Here is a 17,221-nt window from a genome sequence, read left to right on the forward strand (position 1 = left end):
AAACTGATAATTTGAGACGACTATTTTTTTTAGTCTAGTTACAAGAATAATGTGTGAAATATAATATGTTGAAGACCCTATATTAGTGATAAGACTAAAAAAAGTGTATGACTCAATTTTGTGACTCATTCTAAAATGATGTCAAATCTACTATCGAGCCATTATTTGCAGATATTTATTTAGTAATGTAAATTTTATATTCAAAAGTCTAATCTAGAATGAAAAGATGTGTTGGATAAATAACTAGTGGGAATAATCCTCATCTTGCAAGTTTTATGGGCTTGACTTAAGCTCAAACACATTCTAAAACACCTAGCAAGAGTGAGATTCACTATTTTATTCTACAGCGTGGAGAGAGGAGAATGAAAACAAGGGAAGTAATATACAATTTGATAACTATGGAATTTGGGTATAGTTCTCTCAACCGTTTACAAGATTTTACGATCAGACTCGTAGAATTCTTCCACTAATAAACATGCAGAGCCAGAGTTAGGAGTGATGATGGTATACTGATATACTACATACACAGTTGACAGTACATATGCAGTATGCGCTCCATAACATAATCATGCCTTGAATCTCTCAGTATGCCTGAACTTTTATCTCCACTTGTCTGTGTGACAAATAGCTGCAGAGGTTTTGATTCAGTCCTACTTATGCTTCTTGCCGCCAGCCAGAATGCGCTGGATTTGAAGCCCTCGGCTGAATGCTTGGTTGAACAGCAGCCTAGTTTGGAATTCTGAAACAAATGGGAACCAAGCCAATATGGCCACTGGTGCAAAAATAACCACTCCCATAAGGTATTCAAAGCCCCTTGCTACAGCTTTGACAGACCCCCACATTCCAATGCCCTTCACGAATGGCCTGCATGCTTGTGCTATCTGCACATATATAACACCACACCAATCAGAAATAAGTGATTTTACACTCACTGTATCAAAAGGAATCATGAGAGGAACTAATCTAATTCCAATAATGAAGACACACGAGTTACTTGATTTTTATATCTTAATCTTATACATAACTCGTAATCTAGTATTTTAAAACGTTTAATTGGATTAGACATTGGCATGATGAGTGAACCATGATACTCGACTCAGAATGACGAAACAAACCTAAAATAATGATTGAGCCAGAAGATGGCGACTGATGACTATTGACTACTAAAAATAGGTACGTAGGTAACATATGATCAAATGTACCTCGGACACAAATTAAAGTCTAGTGTATATTCGGCATGATCAAATGAGACAAAAAAACACCAAAGCCGGAGGGCGATGACCACTAAACACATACCTGTACAAGTGCCCATGCTGTTGGCAAAAAGGCTAGGAGGCTCGCAAAGATGTCTCCAACTGTGAGATTCAGCAGTGTAAACATTAAGCCTAGAGCAACAATGGCTCCAATGAACAGAAACAATTTGAGAAGACGAAACATCAGCTGGAAATCTGCGCTGAACTGCTTTCTACCCATGGACACAATCTGCAGTTTCAGATGTCACTAATTAACAAGATCATTACCAAGCACAAACAGAAAGAACTAACTTTTTGATCACTGAATACCGACCTTAAAGATAACCATGAGAGCTACTATCACTATCCAAGACAGAGCATAAACCTGAAGAGAAAATGTATGTCAGAAAACACCTCCCTATATGTACAGTCATTTCTGTTATTTCTTTTATTTTATTTATTTTTAGGGGAGGGGAGGGGGAGTCAGTGATCTGTAATGACATCATGGTAATTGGAAAAGGACTAAATTCTCCTACATGCGAGGGATTACTCTGTCTCAACCCTGTTAACAGCACCTTGCTCACTCTCAATTACTGGAGTTAGTAGTATGGACATTGGTGTTAAATAAGTTGAACCCTGTTGTGTGGTTCCAGAGTTTGACATGAAAACATTAAATGTAATTAAATTAGCAAGCACAATTACCAGGATGCTCTTGTCACCTCTGGCTACACGGAGATGATACACAATTCCATATTGATAGATAAAGAAACGCAGGGCAAGAATAGCTTCACATGTCCGCCCCAGAAACCCAGTGTGCTGCAGATGCTCTTGTTCCTCATCCCACCATGATTCCCAACTCTTGTTTGCAGGAACACCAATACCACCTCGACTACTTATCCACTTTTTCCAATCATCCCAGTCCTCAACTATCTTCTGCCATTCAAACCCTGATGGATTGAAAAGGAAAGGAGCAAACAACCAAGAACAGACCAAAAACCACATTGACCATGAGAGAAAGCCATATGATGTTGAATCAGGTGTTGCCGCTCCATAAATCTTATAACATATGAGCAACATTGTGAGCTCAAGCCCTTTTACAAAGTGACTCCTAGAGTACAACCTGTAATTTTCACCAAACTTCTCATGGCGAACAACAAAACCACGCCCAGTTGCTCTGTACTTTGCCCCTCCATGCAGAAGAGTGCGCCCAAAATAGTGAAGCTTTGTCCCTAGTGAGAAAGTGAAGAAAACAGGTGCTAGCTGCAACTGCATTATTATAAGTTCACCTATAGCAGTTCTGAACCCTCTCTCTAGTCCAATTTCCATGAACATGGGCAAAGTCATTAGAAGTCCTATTTGAACAAGAGATTGTGAAGTTAATGCTGCCTCTAGTGCTTCATCTCCCTTTCTCTTAGCCAACTTTACTATTGCAGCCTCAGATCCACTCAAAGATAGGTACAGTTTGCCATACAGGAATACATAACAAGTGAGAGCCACAATCTGTGAATCGGCAAAAGAAAGATTTATTGCCATATGCAGAATTTACAAATACAGAAAAGAAAAGAAAAAAGACATTTAAGAACATATATAGATAAACATAGTGGGATTGATTTGTTTATAGATACACTGTTAGTGATAGTTTAATTTTCATGACAAAGTTGAGCAAAATAATAATAAAAATAAACATAATTGGATCAATAAACAGAAAGTACTGCTTTTGCTCTATATCCTAAATGCAGTAAACGTTACCATTGAGCTTATATAAAATCCAATGGTCGTGGAATAAAATGATAGCATGCGGAAAAAGTCAAAACGATGCCCCAGCCTGTAGATATCTCTGCTTAATATCTGCTCTCCGTTACCACAAGCCACTTTTGCTTCAAAAAGTGAGATTTGATTGAGCCCCACGTCTCTACCCTTTCCACATTGGATATATTCATGATGAGTAACATTTCCACGTCTTAGTGTTGAGTTGAATCCTACATAGGCAAAGGCATATCATGCAAAGTATCAAAAAAGGCATATGATGCAATGAATCAAAAAAAGGCACATGATGCAGAAGAAATATCAAATATCACTGCAAAGAAAGATGTTTCAAAAATGGTACCAGCAAAAATATCCTCGCTCAAATTGATGCCACGAGAAGCCTTGCTAATTCCTCCACGAGTTATGTGGAAAATTCTATCAAAAACATCTGGATGACCATAGTGGAATCGCACCCTAGAATTGAACAAATATCCATCATAAGATAACATGTATACTCTGCCTTGTATCCATTCTAATAATTTATTTCTAGCAACAGTAGTAGAAAAGATACAAAAGGGAAATTTGAGAGTTCATTAATTATTGTCTCTAAAAATTGAAGCAGCATGGGAGATGAATCTCCAACAAGAACAGTGAATAAGATGGAAAAAAGGAGAAATAACCAAATATCAGATGAGTATCGTTTGGATACAATGTTAATATTTGAAAGCAATTTTATATATATGACATGCATTTCTCTTTTACATAAAATCACTTCTTTAACTTTGGATGAGATCTTGTAATAGAAAATTGTCAGCTGGAGGCTCCTGATTTATCCTAAAAGTTAAATGAGTACTTACAACTCAATCATGTCATCAAATCACTAGAGGAAACTTACTTCAGGGGTCTTGCAAGAACTCTTTGACCAATTGTGACAAAGCTTGTTTCTTGATTTGACATAAACCAAGCCAAGGAAGAGACACTGTAGCAAGTGATAGAATAAGTAACATGGTAACTTAACATGACAGTGCCTCAGTATATGTGGATAAAATTCATCAGACCTGCCAGTAAAGATGTGCTCACGGACACCTAATATTGTAGGTCGTCGCACCCCATGATCTTCACTAAACTCTTCCAAAAGGTTCCGCATTTTTAAAGCTTCTTCCAAGTAATTATCCTAGAAGAAATTTGCAGGTACACCATTTTAACTGGTCATAGTTTATAATGTTTTCACCTAAAAAATAGTTTATAATGCTTTACCTGGTTCATGTCTATAGTCTGAAGAGCTTCACCTCTTGTAAAAACAATGGCATGATTTTGATTTTCAGGCTTCCCTTCTCCTAACTTTGCTGGACCCGGCAGTTTTATTCGAAATATTTCCTTCAAAGAAAATAATAAAACCATAAGTTCCATGTTAACCATGAGTTAACTTTCTTTCTAACATCAATATGCATTACCTGGTCAAGATTGTCCACAGCTTTGATCAGTACAGAATAATAAACTTTCTGTACTCTTCCTCCTTCTCTTTCTTCGACTTCATCAATATAAGCCACACGAAGTGAAGGATTGCTACAAATGAAGAACCAGACGATATATTCTTAAATCAAGTGGATTTCAGAAACTAAAAGCCAAATATTATTGCATTTGAACCAAGTTCAATTCATTAATTGGAGAACATACTTAACCATCAAATTAAGGATGTCTGTTGCATGGCGGTCTCCGCTACGCTTCTGATTCCCATAGTTCTGACAGGTAGCGACATATGTGAATTTCATGTCAGCAATGGCCTCTAAATTGGCATACAAGGATCTATGGCTCTTTTTATCTTCCTCAGATGGGACGGTAACAGCTTTATAACCCCCAAGTATCTCTGCCCACAATATAGAAAAAAACCATACAATCATCTATTCTTGGCAGATAACTACTCTTTTGCCAATAACCATGAAGAATATGAATACATAGTTAATTTCATAAAAGTCACAGCTATGTATAAACCAAGACTTGTGTTTTGAGAAAGCTATAGATTACATGCCTGCCATTGCCACAGTAGCAACTAGACTAAGCTAAATAGCTCAGAATAAAAGGAAATTATACGTACCCTTTTCATTTGCCATATCAAGAAAAGCCTGAAGCTTAATAGCCCGCCGGTAGTACATCATTCCCCTAACTGCATTAATGTACAGGTACAAGAGGGGAAACTATTAATCCACCAAACCCTGTCCCTGGGGATGGAGAGAGTGGAAGTCACTGTTACCTGTCCTGCTAAGAGTTTGTCCTCGTAATGAGGCCCAGTGACGTAGCTGTAATATGTTCTCATCATTCTCCCATATCTCACTATCTTTCTTACAATCAAGTCGTTCCATGAAGTTATTCCATTCATCTGGTAAAATTACTACAATTTAGCCACTCCTCTTATTGCTAGCAAATTACAGTCAAGATATATAGTGTTAGTTATTACAGACCAGGGAAGATCTTTTGCAGGTAATATATGATTGACACACCATCTTCGTTTTCAACCTCAAGGTCATTCTTCGAATAGACAGTCTCTTCACTGTAGTATGGAGTCAAGACACTGCAAACAAAAACAATGCTATTTATAAACACTAGACAACTTCAGAATACACCAGATGCAACATATGCATCATAAATTTCTTTAGAAATAAAATATTAAATAAAGCAGAAAAAGATAATTTGTGTGTAATATTTAAGAATTAATATATGAAACGTGAAGAGAAAGATAGTAATATTTGTCATCTCAATTTAAGAAAAACACTATAACCCTGACAGTAACAGCTTCTATAAACTCTGGAAGGATTTCAACACTTGATATGAATTAGTTTAATGTCCACGCTAATAGGACGATGTTCCTGCAGTTTAGTATACAAAACATGGCATCTGCATATATCTTCCCGGCCACAAGTTCTGTACAAAAAAGCATTGGACCTGAATGATCGCATTTTACAGACTCGTGGAGCACGCGGCATATCCATGAACAATGAATTAGTAAAGAATGCAATCCTTCTACGTGCTTCAAGGTTAGTTGGAATCTCAATGGCAGATTCCTTCACCGTCAAAAGTAAATAAAGATGTCTAATCTGAAACATCCATAATTATTCATAAGTTATAGAAGTGCCTGGAACTCAATAATAATGAAAAGTATATAAAAGTAATTATTGTAATTAATAATAATAGTAATTACCTGTTCCTCCCATTGTGCTGTAACCACTGGAGGGAATAGTACAGCCGGTTTTGCATCTGTACCAGCAAAAAGTTGCCTTCCAGAGTCCTTACTACTATGATTAAGTTCTGCCAATTCACTGGTGAACATCCCATTGTGAAAAGCGAACATTATTATTTTTAATGGAAGATCCAGAAGAACTATATATTCCAAATCCAATGTAATTAAGTTAACCTACCTGATCTCATTTACCATCATATCACGTGTAAAAACTTCTAACATGTCTTGCAATAATACCACAACTGTACCTTGCTTGGATGAATCTGCACCTTTCTGTAACCAGAAAGGAATATGTAAGCTTCCAAATAGGATTGTCAGAGACAAGAAACCATTTAAGACTCCAAAGGTTATATATGATTAGTTTTCCTTTAAATGACTCACCAATATTTCCACAAGCTCCACAAACTTCTTACAAAGGGAAGGCAAAAACCCCATTCGGAAATTTGCAAGAAGTGTATTCTTAGAGATGCTGTTTTCAACTTCCTTAATGATGACAGAGATTGTCCTGTTCCATCACAATGAATTCATAACTAACGATAGTGACATAATTCTAATGAAATGTCTATAACTTTTTCTGCAATAGTTGTGAAAAATCAACACAAGCAGCTGATATAAAATTTTGATAGACCATTGTAATGCAATATGCAATTTTGAATTAATAAAGTTAACACTATATTCCTTTTATATTTTTGAGTTAAATAATCTAGAATGACATTTAAAATATAAATAGATAAATACAAAGCTAATTGCTCTTCATGAAATAGAAACAGCAAGAGCCAAATTTGGAGTCTTCTTAAAATAAAATAAAATAAATAAATAAATAAAAACTTGGGAAAAGAAATTTGGATAGAATGCTAATAGAACTGGATCAAGGTTTTGCCACCTAAAAAAAACATTGCTAGGGTTATTTATAATCTTATGGTGATAGTACTTCAAGTATGAACTGTAAACTAAAATGGACAAACATCAACAGAAAAGAATACGGAAAGCTACCTTTTTTCAGCTTCTCCTACTACCAAAGCATGCAGAACATTTTTAAAAGATTCATAGCATTCAATCACAGCACACTTCATATATTCATCTGCGCATATGCGCTTCCAAAGATCAGAGTCCTTTCCTCGAAATTGAGCTGCCATATCCACTGCTACAGGAATCTGCAAATGTAGACAGCGAGTCAATTATATGAACTGATAACAAATACAAGCATATTATAAATTGAATTACTCAAACCTTGCTTGCAAGCAAAAATGGTGGCCACTGAATAATTTTCAAGCTGGGATCCGATGAGTATGGAACCATCAAAAGATCCATCTCCCTGGAGTGATGCAAGCATAGTTTAGTCCTTAGTATGTGATGGATCACAAATCAAAAGATGAAGGTGAAAGAATAGAAGATAAGGATTTAGGACAAAAAACAAAGCAACTAAAGAGTTTGGCTCTGAGGCCTTTCCTATCACTTATGATATCTTCCTCACGGAAACTGCAAATAATTTCATTCCATAGTTGAGCAAATTTAGCAGCTTCACTTCTTTTGCTTGCAGAAATCTACATAAATATGGAAACCTAAGTGAAGATCTTATATTTAGCTTACTCTAGTTAGCAACAAAATGAAAATGTGATAGAAACCTCGGCAAAGCGCTTCGAGAGAGAGAATTTTTTCTTATGTCTCTTGTCAGTAGGAACCAAGTATGTGTTGAATGCACCAGGCAATGACTGGAACCGTGATCTTAGCATGGTTAGTGTGCGTATCTGTGTAAGCAAATAAATAACAACATTAACTGGCCATTAAAACACTGTAAAGTATTATATCGTTTTGGTTCCATTAGTTATCCAATCTGGTGTTGTTCCATGAAATGGAAAGAGAAATTCAAGTGCACTTACTCCTTGGAAACTTTAAAATTTCATTAAAAAAAATACATGAAAATCACAATATAGTACTTTATGCATCTAAAAGGGTCTCATGAGTTTCTTGATTAAATAGGTTCATTTTTTGTATCCGTACATATTTTACAAAAATGAAAGAAAAAAAAACCAATAAAATAGTTTCCTAACTTCTCTCCAGATATAGAAATAAGATAAAATTGAAAATGACCTCTCCTAGACGATCAAAGGCACCGATAACACCACCACAAATAGTTGAGAAGATGGAATACCAAATTTGAGTGTCCATGAAATAAACCTGAATTCAAAATGTAAACTGTTATGTTTACACTGGAAAATTGATCCCAAACAAATGAAAAGATTAATATATGTGAACATAACAATAAAATATAGCATACACACCATAAGTACAGGGGCCCAAAGTGCAATAACTGCACCATAGTTATGTTGAGCTGCATAGACCATAAATACCAGATCAATAAAATTAACAGAAAGTTACAATGGACTCATAAAATTGTGAAGAAATTACCATTGGGGAAAACTTCATGCCAACCAAAATCAACATGCCGAATGCTCATTATGTCCTTAGTTGGCTGAACTAGAGGTTTGATCTGAAGAATGAGACAACAGTTAAAAGAGGCTCAACGAATTCACAAGACATTATAAAGAAACTAACTACTGCACTTGTAATAATTACCTGGAAAAAAAAGCTGAATGAAAATTTAGCAGCCAAAAGAATCACCCAGAAAAGAGTGTATCTGAAATTTAAAAAAGAAATAGATGATGAAAAAATCTCAAATGAATTACAGGAGCACAAACCTTGAGTAACTTGAATTCTGCAAAACTCACTTTAGGAGAGCAAATTGACTCTCATGCATTCCTCTTCCAACATAGATTCTTGGCTGCATAGTGATTATCCATGTTAGAAAAATAACAAATGATTCTAAAAGGTTCAATGTTATTTAAAAGAGAGACATTTCTCAACAATATAGATAGGTTTTTCAAAGATTAAAGGTCACAAACTCATATTGTCCATGCATATTTGAACATTGAAAAAAGAGTAGTTTAGAAACAGAAGTCAGTTTCAACACTCCTCTTGTTGGGTGGTCACCCACTTGATAAGTAGGTGTTTCCCCTCCCCTGATTTGAGTTTGAAAGTTTGAGCTTTGATCCACACTTGCATAAAAAGGACTCTGATCATTAATAAAATATCATTTTTATGGCCAAAGTTTTGCTTAATGAATATAAAGTTCTCATCTAAACTTTTTTTACAAAAAAATATTACAGCAAAATATACAGAAATGGAAAGATTTAGGGTAAATAAAAAGTTTCTGAAAATACAAAGAGAACAATGATAAAATTTTTAGTTTTGAAATTTGCAGAAGTCATTAGACAATTTTTACCATAAATAATTAGTATTCCTGTAACGGTTGCTTAGTAAAGAGGAAGAAAACCTTGGTCAGACAAGTTAAATAATATCAAACTGCAGATTTGATTCTTGAAAATTATAATATATTTATTCCACGAAGATATGTTACAAAAACAGACTGAGGCAAAATATTTCAGAACAAAGTGCTTCTGTATTGGTCCCTGCCAGTTATGGAATGTGCTGTGTACATACACACGTGTCTGTACATGTATTGATGCATTAACTAATAGCTTTAAGGCATTTAGGTCTATAAGGATTTTGCTGACCACAAAAGCCTTTGCCAAGTATATTATTATCTGTATGCTATTTGAACAAAAGAGGCCAGAGTATTCAAAGGAAAAAATAGACAAAAAATTGCTTCCTATTGATTTCTGTAATCAGGTGGATATATGCATCAATTTCACATTGAAACAATCATCATAGCAATATAATAATTTCAATTTATAATAAAGAGAAATATTTAAATGCACAAGTGAATGAAATAAGATGATGGAAGTACCTGTGACCACCATAAGAAAAATCTAACAATGTGCCAGTCTGAGTTTTCAATCCAACGCCTAAGCATTGGGAAAAGAAAGAGAACAGCTGCTAATATATTTGGAAGCAGATACACTGCAACTGCCAACATATAGAATGCTGGAATCCCCTTTATTTGATGAAGAAAGGAAAGCAGATTCTTGACAAACTCAGGGGCACCCTTGAAGGAATGCACATAGAAGAGTGGAAGAACAATAACCCAAAAAAGACTAACAATGACTTTGAGAATATTTCGTAGCACATCAGTGAATCTCCAACGGTGATAGCCTGGAAAGTTCAAAGCCAGGTCCAAGATACCTAAATCAAAATATAAAGGAACAAATGAGATGTCACTTTGTTTTGTTCTTCAACTACTAGCTTAAACAAATATCAGCAAGAAAAATCTTTTAACTAGTGCTTCTGATAGTTGCATGATAAATTTACATATACAAAGCTACTTAAGTCAACATATCATACTTTGAAGTAAGCGCAGAATGGCTGCTGTAATGAATATGCTAGAGAGATTATACAAGACATGTTTCTGAAAGATATCCAACACTGAAATCCCTTCCCAGGCAATAATGAACATCACCTGTAATGAGAATTTTCCTGTCTTGTCAGAGCAACAATCAAGGGAGATAATGACATAAGAATTTCTTTCTGTTGAAAACAAATACCTGCAAACCCAGTAGATAGAATGTCCAAAGACGATCAAAACTGCGGAAGATGTTCCAGAATGACCGGGTCTCAACAAAATTTGATTTTCCAGTTCTTCCAGATGTTCTCTGAGCACCATTTCTTCCCTGATATGGAATTTATATAAAAATTGGACTAAATAAGTGTTTTACATTCAAGCAAGTAACTCCTAAGAGAATAAATACCTGTGTTAAATTAAATGTTGATCTAAAAAATTCACCATCATCACGCATGGGCCATCCAAGAGAAAAACAATCAGATGACCTGAAACCAAATGCAACAGAAGTTAAAACAAATTGTCAACAACTGAAAGATAAAAGGCAAAGGAAATCACTTTCAATTAGAAATAAGAAAGTAAAGCCAAACTAACCAGAAATACTCATTTAGATCATCATAGTTGCACCAGGATGAATGAGGAGCTGTTCCATTTCTGCTCTTCTTGGCTTCCTGTATTAATTAGCATGATCATAACTCGTCATTGAGAAGAAAGGTACCTGAAGTAAGTTGATGATTTCCATATCAAAAAAACCATACCTTTTCAATTACTCGGTATATGGGAGTTATAACCTTGCGCAAGAATGCCTCATCATCACCACCATAAGAAGGTTTGATGTTTTCACCGGTAACTATGCTGACATTTCCAGCCAATAAACCATGAAGTTCATGTGCCATCTAAAATAGTTTATTATTGTTAATACATGCAGAAAATAACTATAAAAAGTTACATTTCATCTGCAAACATATAATGGCACAAGATAGTTCAACACATGAAAAACCCATACTCACGTTATGAAATATGTAACATAGACACTCTGGCATGAAGCGAACATTGGATGCTTCACCCCATATAAGAAGATACAGGCCCATATAAAGTAACTTCCTTTGTTGTATCTCTTGCTTACCTTGAGGGAGTCTGCATGAAAGAATACCATTAGTCACTTTGAGCATAAATATTTTCAGATTTATTGTTAGAAATATGATGGGAAAAAGTAGGAAAATTGTTTGGTGATGGAGAAATTGTTATTTCTTACCGTAAACTATGTTTTCGTCCCAAAAATTTGCACCATGTTTTGTAATTCTTAAACAGATCACTCATCACTGCATCAATGGCACGATCATCAAGCTGCAATTGTAAAAAAAAAATGAAATTTAACTATGGGTCAAAAGCAAAGCAGGCTACCCTGACAGCTAAATGAAATTTTGATGGGAGTTCTCCTGATTTCTGGTTTAGCTCCATTAAATCTATAATTTTTTTGCCAAGTACAGTAAAATGCAAGAGATAGCTACATGCCTTGTTAAGAGGCTCGGGTTTGGGGTGTAGCCTTATGTGAGAGTTGGCAAGAAGCAGAATCAAATGCTCTCTCTGGTTCCTGACGTTGTCCCTCTGAGCCAAAATAAACCAAATAAATTAACAATTTGTGGCGGCTATATGAAAGAAGTTAGTTATAACCTTCTTCTATCCCTTTCTATTTCGGAGCAAAAGACATGCCTGGAACCCAAACATGGCTCTAAGCCAATCAAGCAAATCCAAATCTCCAGTTCCCTGCCTTGATGGCTCAAATGAACTTGGCCAATTCAGGCCACGAGTATTCCAGAATGCAGAAACGGCTGCCTTAATCTACAACGTGGAAAGATAGCCAAGGAACTCAGTGCCAAGCCAAACAAAACACAAACTCTGAAGTAACATCAATCGGGGCAGAAGGGGTACCTCTTCAAGCTGCATAATAGGCTGAGAAGCCCCGGCAGAGTCCAATGGAAGAATGTTAAAAGGTGCATAAATCTCCGTCTTTTCCTGGACATCTCTAGCAGCTGCAATGATCTGAATGCACAAAAATTACTGTTGTCACTTGTCACTCACCCCCCTCCAAGCCATGAATGCTGAAAGGAAATTATGCTGCAAGCAACCTTTTTCACAAGATGAAAATGAAATGTATTGAGCATATAAATGAAGACTGACCTCAGGAGCTACTTCTTCGACCTTCTCAGTCTTGTTAACGGCACAAAGCACTTCAAAAAGCACCCCGGCGGTCTGGTAAGCTTTCCCGAGCTGTGCTCTAAATTTGAGGGGGGAAAAAGGAATTAGTTAAGCATGGAGGGAGGAGTCCTTATCTCAACAAGGAACATAGCATCAAGGGTGTGTACCTGTCTGCCCGCTCTCCTTGGTCAAGAGTTCTGACATAATGCTCATAGTATTGCTGATAATAAGCCTGGATTTCCCTTGCGTCTGTCTTCTTAACACGCGCGGCAAGACTGGCTCCATTGTCCTAGAGTTCGAGAAATCATGTAAGAAGTTGAAGGAGGAGGAATCAAAGTGCAACCCTTCCCTAACTCTCTTATGTAACAGGGAAAATAAAAATAATAATAATAATTAATAAATAAATTATTATTATTATTATTTAATTTTTGCGGATTCGTTATTGAGTCCATCTCACTCAGAATTCCATAGTCTTTCAGTCATTGGGGACGAACCAAATGATTTCCTCAACTCGTTAGAAGACCACGCGCACCAATTACAACTTTGCCTAACCAATTCCAGTCCCCACTGCTCCTATCCGAAACAATGTCCCAAAGAACTCGACAGAGTTCTTGAAACCCATGACCACTGGGGTGGGGAATAAACTAAACTACAGCATCACCGGAGTCCATTACAGTTGGCCGGTCAAGGTAACGAGTAAAAGAGAAATTTGGTATATCTGTGCTAAGAAGGATCGAGATTGTGTGCGAACCGTGAAGGTTGGCGGTGCATGCGGTGTGATTTGCGAGGCAGAGTGATATAAATAGTACTAAACTACTAATACATCTGAGAAGTCTATAGGCATGAGTTTAGAATTTTTTTTTTTTTCAGCTTCTTATTATTTAAAAAATAATAAATTGAACAGAAAAAAAAATATGATTGTATAATGTTTATTTTAGACACTTTGTAATTCAGTTAAGCATTTTTATTGTTAATAAAAATAATAAAAAATTATTTAAAATTACAATAAATGTATAAGAAAATTTTTAAAAACAATTACCTATAATCAGGTGACAAATAATAAATTAGATAATTTTTTAAACAAATTTTTTTAAAACAAATTATAATGAATCAAATAAAAAATATTAATTAATTTATTAAAATTTAATTAAAATATAATTTATTTAATTCATTTAAAAAATTCATTCGATTTATTCATTAACAAATTTATAAATAGATATTTAATTATGAAAATAATATTTTAAAAATTAAATAATTTTTATTTAAAAATTATTTTTTTTCTTTTTTATAAATTGTTAGATTTTTAAATAATCTTTTAATATTTGTAAAAAAAAATTCATATCAAAATAATCTTTCAAAACTTTAGTTCAAATTATAATCTAATAAATTGTAAAAAAAATAATTGATGAACCAGTAATCATTCATAAAATTAATAGATAGATTTAAATTTAATTTATTATTTATTTTTATTGTAGAATTATAATAAATAGATCTAATTTAAGTACAATTTTTAAATATAATTAATATTGTTTTTTAATAAAAAATTAAAATTTGACTTTGATAATATTAATATATATAAATATATATTAATAAGATTTATATTAAATATAAATACATATTATTAAAATAAAACTTCAATTTTAATTAGTGAACATCATCAATCACTCTTAATAAATTTTTTTTTTCTTTCACTTATACCTATAACCTATAACCTATAATAACATCTAAAAAAAATATCTACCTTTTATCTCCACGTTTTGTTAAGACTATTTTACAATTTACTTACCAATTTTATTCAAAATTATCCATTACTTAGTCATACCTTCCATTTCTTTGTTATACCTCCTCCCATTTCTATATAAGCTCTGCTTTTTCTATCATCCAACTGTTAACCTAGCTCTTCTCTCTTTCTTTTAGTACTCTATAATTTTATATTTTATCACAATATATATATATATATATATATATATATATATAATACTCCTCTCTTTTTTTAGCATGGATAAAATACTCCCCTTTAGTATCTCATTGTATCAAGAATATTTTTCGCTTCAAAACTGCCCGCCACTATTTTCTTATATTCCTTCCCATTTTCTATGTGACGTCTACTTCCTACCCTACAACTATTACTCTTTTTTCCCTAGTTCAAGCCTAATAAATATTTATTGTATACATAATCAACCGATTAATTAAAAACTAATTTTAGTATAAATTTTAGAGTGATAATTATCAAAATCAAGAAACTTATCATAAATAATAGTTTGTAATTAGATTATGATGTAAAAAATTTATACTATCAATATACATATCCTTTTTCGTTTATTATATTTTTAAGATAATTATTCTTTTATAAAAAAACTATAATAAAAAGCTCAAATAATAATAATAAATTCTTCAACATTTTTAAATACATTCTTTCACATTGATTTTTCTTTTTGAAAAATCTTTCATATTGATTGATCTTCATGTGAATGTCAATAATATATAAATGAAACTCACATGATTTAGCTAGTGAGATTTATATAAATTTCATTAAAAAAATACAAAGTGATAAAAATATCAAAGAATAATAATAACATTTCTCCAATAACTAATTCACTTCAAAATTATATATAATCACTAATTACCGTCTAATTGAACATATATTTAACTATCACTTTTTTAGTCAATTACTCTAATTCTCTACTTTATTGTTTAAAGTTAATCTCTCACTTTATACTAGTTGAGTTGAAAATATTTAATAAAAAAACTAGTTAAGGACTTCAGGTGTTCTATTTGGAGTTAGTTAATTACTAATATATTCAAGTACTACATTATATTCTATTACAAAGGAGTAATAACAATGTTATGAATCACAGCACAAATAAAAACTAAGAAAAAGTCAAAAGCACTTTGCATGCAGAAAATACTTATTCCTTTTTGCTGGTCATTAGGTTATGCACTTAGGTCAGAGAGAAGTTGACTCCTCCGAAAAATAAGTTGTGAAGTTAAACTGATTAATAATCGGAAGCTTAATAAGGTATATATATATATATATATATTCAACTATAAAATTATAATTTCTTTTTTATCTTCAAGTAACTTTTAGTTTTGAAAACGAGGCCATGCATTTTTCACGTGAGCCAAATTCTGTTGGAGACGAAAAGAGTTGGTTACGTACCCTCTCCAATCGCTGCAGCAGCAGCGTCTTAAACTGCCTCACGCCGCGCCCGCTGGAGCTCTGATCCAACCGATGCGCCTTCTCGAAAGCATAGAACCGACCTTCAAAATACGAACAGGCCAATTTCAGCGTTGCAAAAACGCATCAAACAGTGAAGAAAACGACAATGTAGCGACAACAACTTACATAGATATGCAACCCTAGGGCGCTCGCTTTCGATCTCATTGGCGACTCGGAGAATCGGCGAGATGGAGGCGAGTGAAGATGGAACGACGTTGTTGTCGAAAACCTCCGTGGAGAAGGTCGTGGAGGCGCTCCTCGACGGCCTCCGACTCAGCGCGTGCGGCGCCGCATCCAGACTCGACATCACCGCCGACCACCGCCACGCTGCCTACGCCTTCAGCTCTCCCTCTCTCCCCTGTTCCAATATCAAAATCGCGTTGAAATTGAAATTAAAATTAAAATTAAGTAACTAATTGAAATGCGCGTGTAATGAAAATTATGCATGTACGTACGTACCTCTTTGATGTAAGAGATGAATTGATGTAAAAGCCTCGAGAGAGGAGAGAGGCGAGTTTCAGAAGGTGCAGGGTTACGGCGAGGGAAGGAGACAAGAGAAGAGCGCGCGGGAGGAGTAGAAGAATATGAGATTATGAGAGAGGAAGAAGGAGGTGACACGTGGCGGAGAGAATAAGGGGTGATTAGATGTCAGAGAGAGAAGAAAATGATTGGAAGAACGACTTTTACGGAAGCATGAAATGGCACCCAATTGTTGATACCAAAAATATGAACGTGGTATTTATACATCTAAAAAGTATATATAATAACATGAAATGAAACAATTCTTTTTAAAGGTTAAAATAATTTTTGTTCCGATATGCCTAAAAATTTCACTTCGTTTAGGAATTAAAACTAAGGGTAGTTTATAAACATTTTTTCTCCTTAACTCATTAAGACTCAATGAGTGACAAAACAAACAATATCTCCGATGCAATGACCCTAACAATGAGAGTAGATGCTAGGCCACTCTTATCTCTTAGATGCATGAATAACAAGAAAAAAAAATAAAGAAATAAAAAGAAAGGTATCATATGATATGAATAACAATGTTAGCATCTTGTCTATTTTTTCTATCTCATTACAATAGAATCTTAAAAAAATTAATACAAATCAAACCAGGCCTTTCTCCCTCTCAATGTTTTTCTCTTTTTGGCAGACCTCATTTGTAAATCTCTTTATAACTTCTGATCTGCACTTTTTGCTAGAGTGAGTTTATTAACGAAAGTGAACAAATTTCAGACCATGGTCAGATCAAGATGTTTCCCTTGAAGGGTCAGAGAAACATGCATGAG

General features: G+C 34.3%; 1 protein-coding gene and 1 non-coding gene across 2 annotated transcripts; both read right to left on the minus strand.

Moving 5' to 3' along the window:
- Positions 1–363: 363 nt before the first annotated feature.
- LOC109807445 (callose synthase 5) lies at positions 364–16,522 on the minus strand. Its single transcript, XM_083076503.1, has 43 exons — positions 16,389–16,522; positions 16,056–16,287; positions 15,870–15,970; positions 12,877–12,998; positions 12,692–12,788; positions 12,443–12,553; positions 12,224–12,352; positions 12,026–12,118; positions 11,766–11,857; positions 11,521–11,647; positions 11,269–11,406; positions 11,105–11,181; positions 10,920–10,998; positions 10,716–10,841; positions 10,516–10,630; positions 10,022–10,356; positions 8,943–8,995; positions 8,791–8,851; positions 8,623–8,704; positions 8,496–8,545; positions 8,305–8,391; positions 7,839–7,961; positions 7,662–7,757; positions 7,444–7,527; positions 7,207–7,367; positions 6,595–6,718; positions 6,392–6,486; positions 6,175–6,292; positions 5,919–6,070; positions 5,438–5,547; positions 5,230–5,355; positions 5,074–5,142; positions 4,656–4,845; positions 4,433–4,544; positions 4,236–4,355; positions 4,037–4,152; positions 3,874–3,957; positions 3,340–3,452; positions 2,982–3,211; positions 1,935–2,732; positions 1,567–1,617; positions 1,297–1,482; positions 364–881 (listed from the first exon to the last, which is right to left on the minus strand). The coding sequence occupies exons 2-43, from the start codon at positions 16,234–16,236 to the stop codon at positions 651–653; spliced, it is 5,745 nt and encodes a 1,914-aa protein (XP_082932629.1). The 5' UTR covers positions 16,237–16,287; positions 16,389–16,522; the 3' UTR covers positions 364–650.
- On the minus strand, positions 5,065–5,145 carry LOC114916586 (small nucleolar RNA J33). Its single transcript, XR_003805143.1, has one exon. It is a non-coding gene; the product is annotated as a small nucleolar RNA J33 (small nucleolar RNA).
- Positions 16,523–17,221: the final 699 nt, after the last annotated feature.

The sequence above is a fragment of the Cajanus cajan genome, chromosome 6 (genome assembly GCF_000230855.2).
Source record: "Cajanus cajan strain Asha chromosome 6, NIPB_CcT2T_4, whole genome shotgun sequence".
Lineage (NCBI taxonomy): Eukaryota > Viridiplantae > Streptophyta > Magnoliopsida > Fabales > Fabaceae > Cajanus > Cajanus cajan.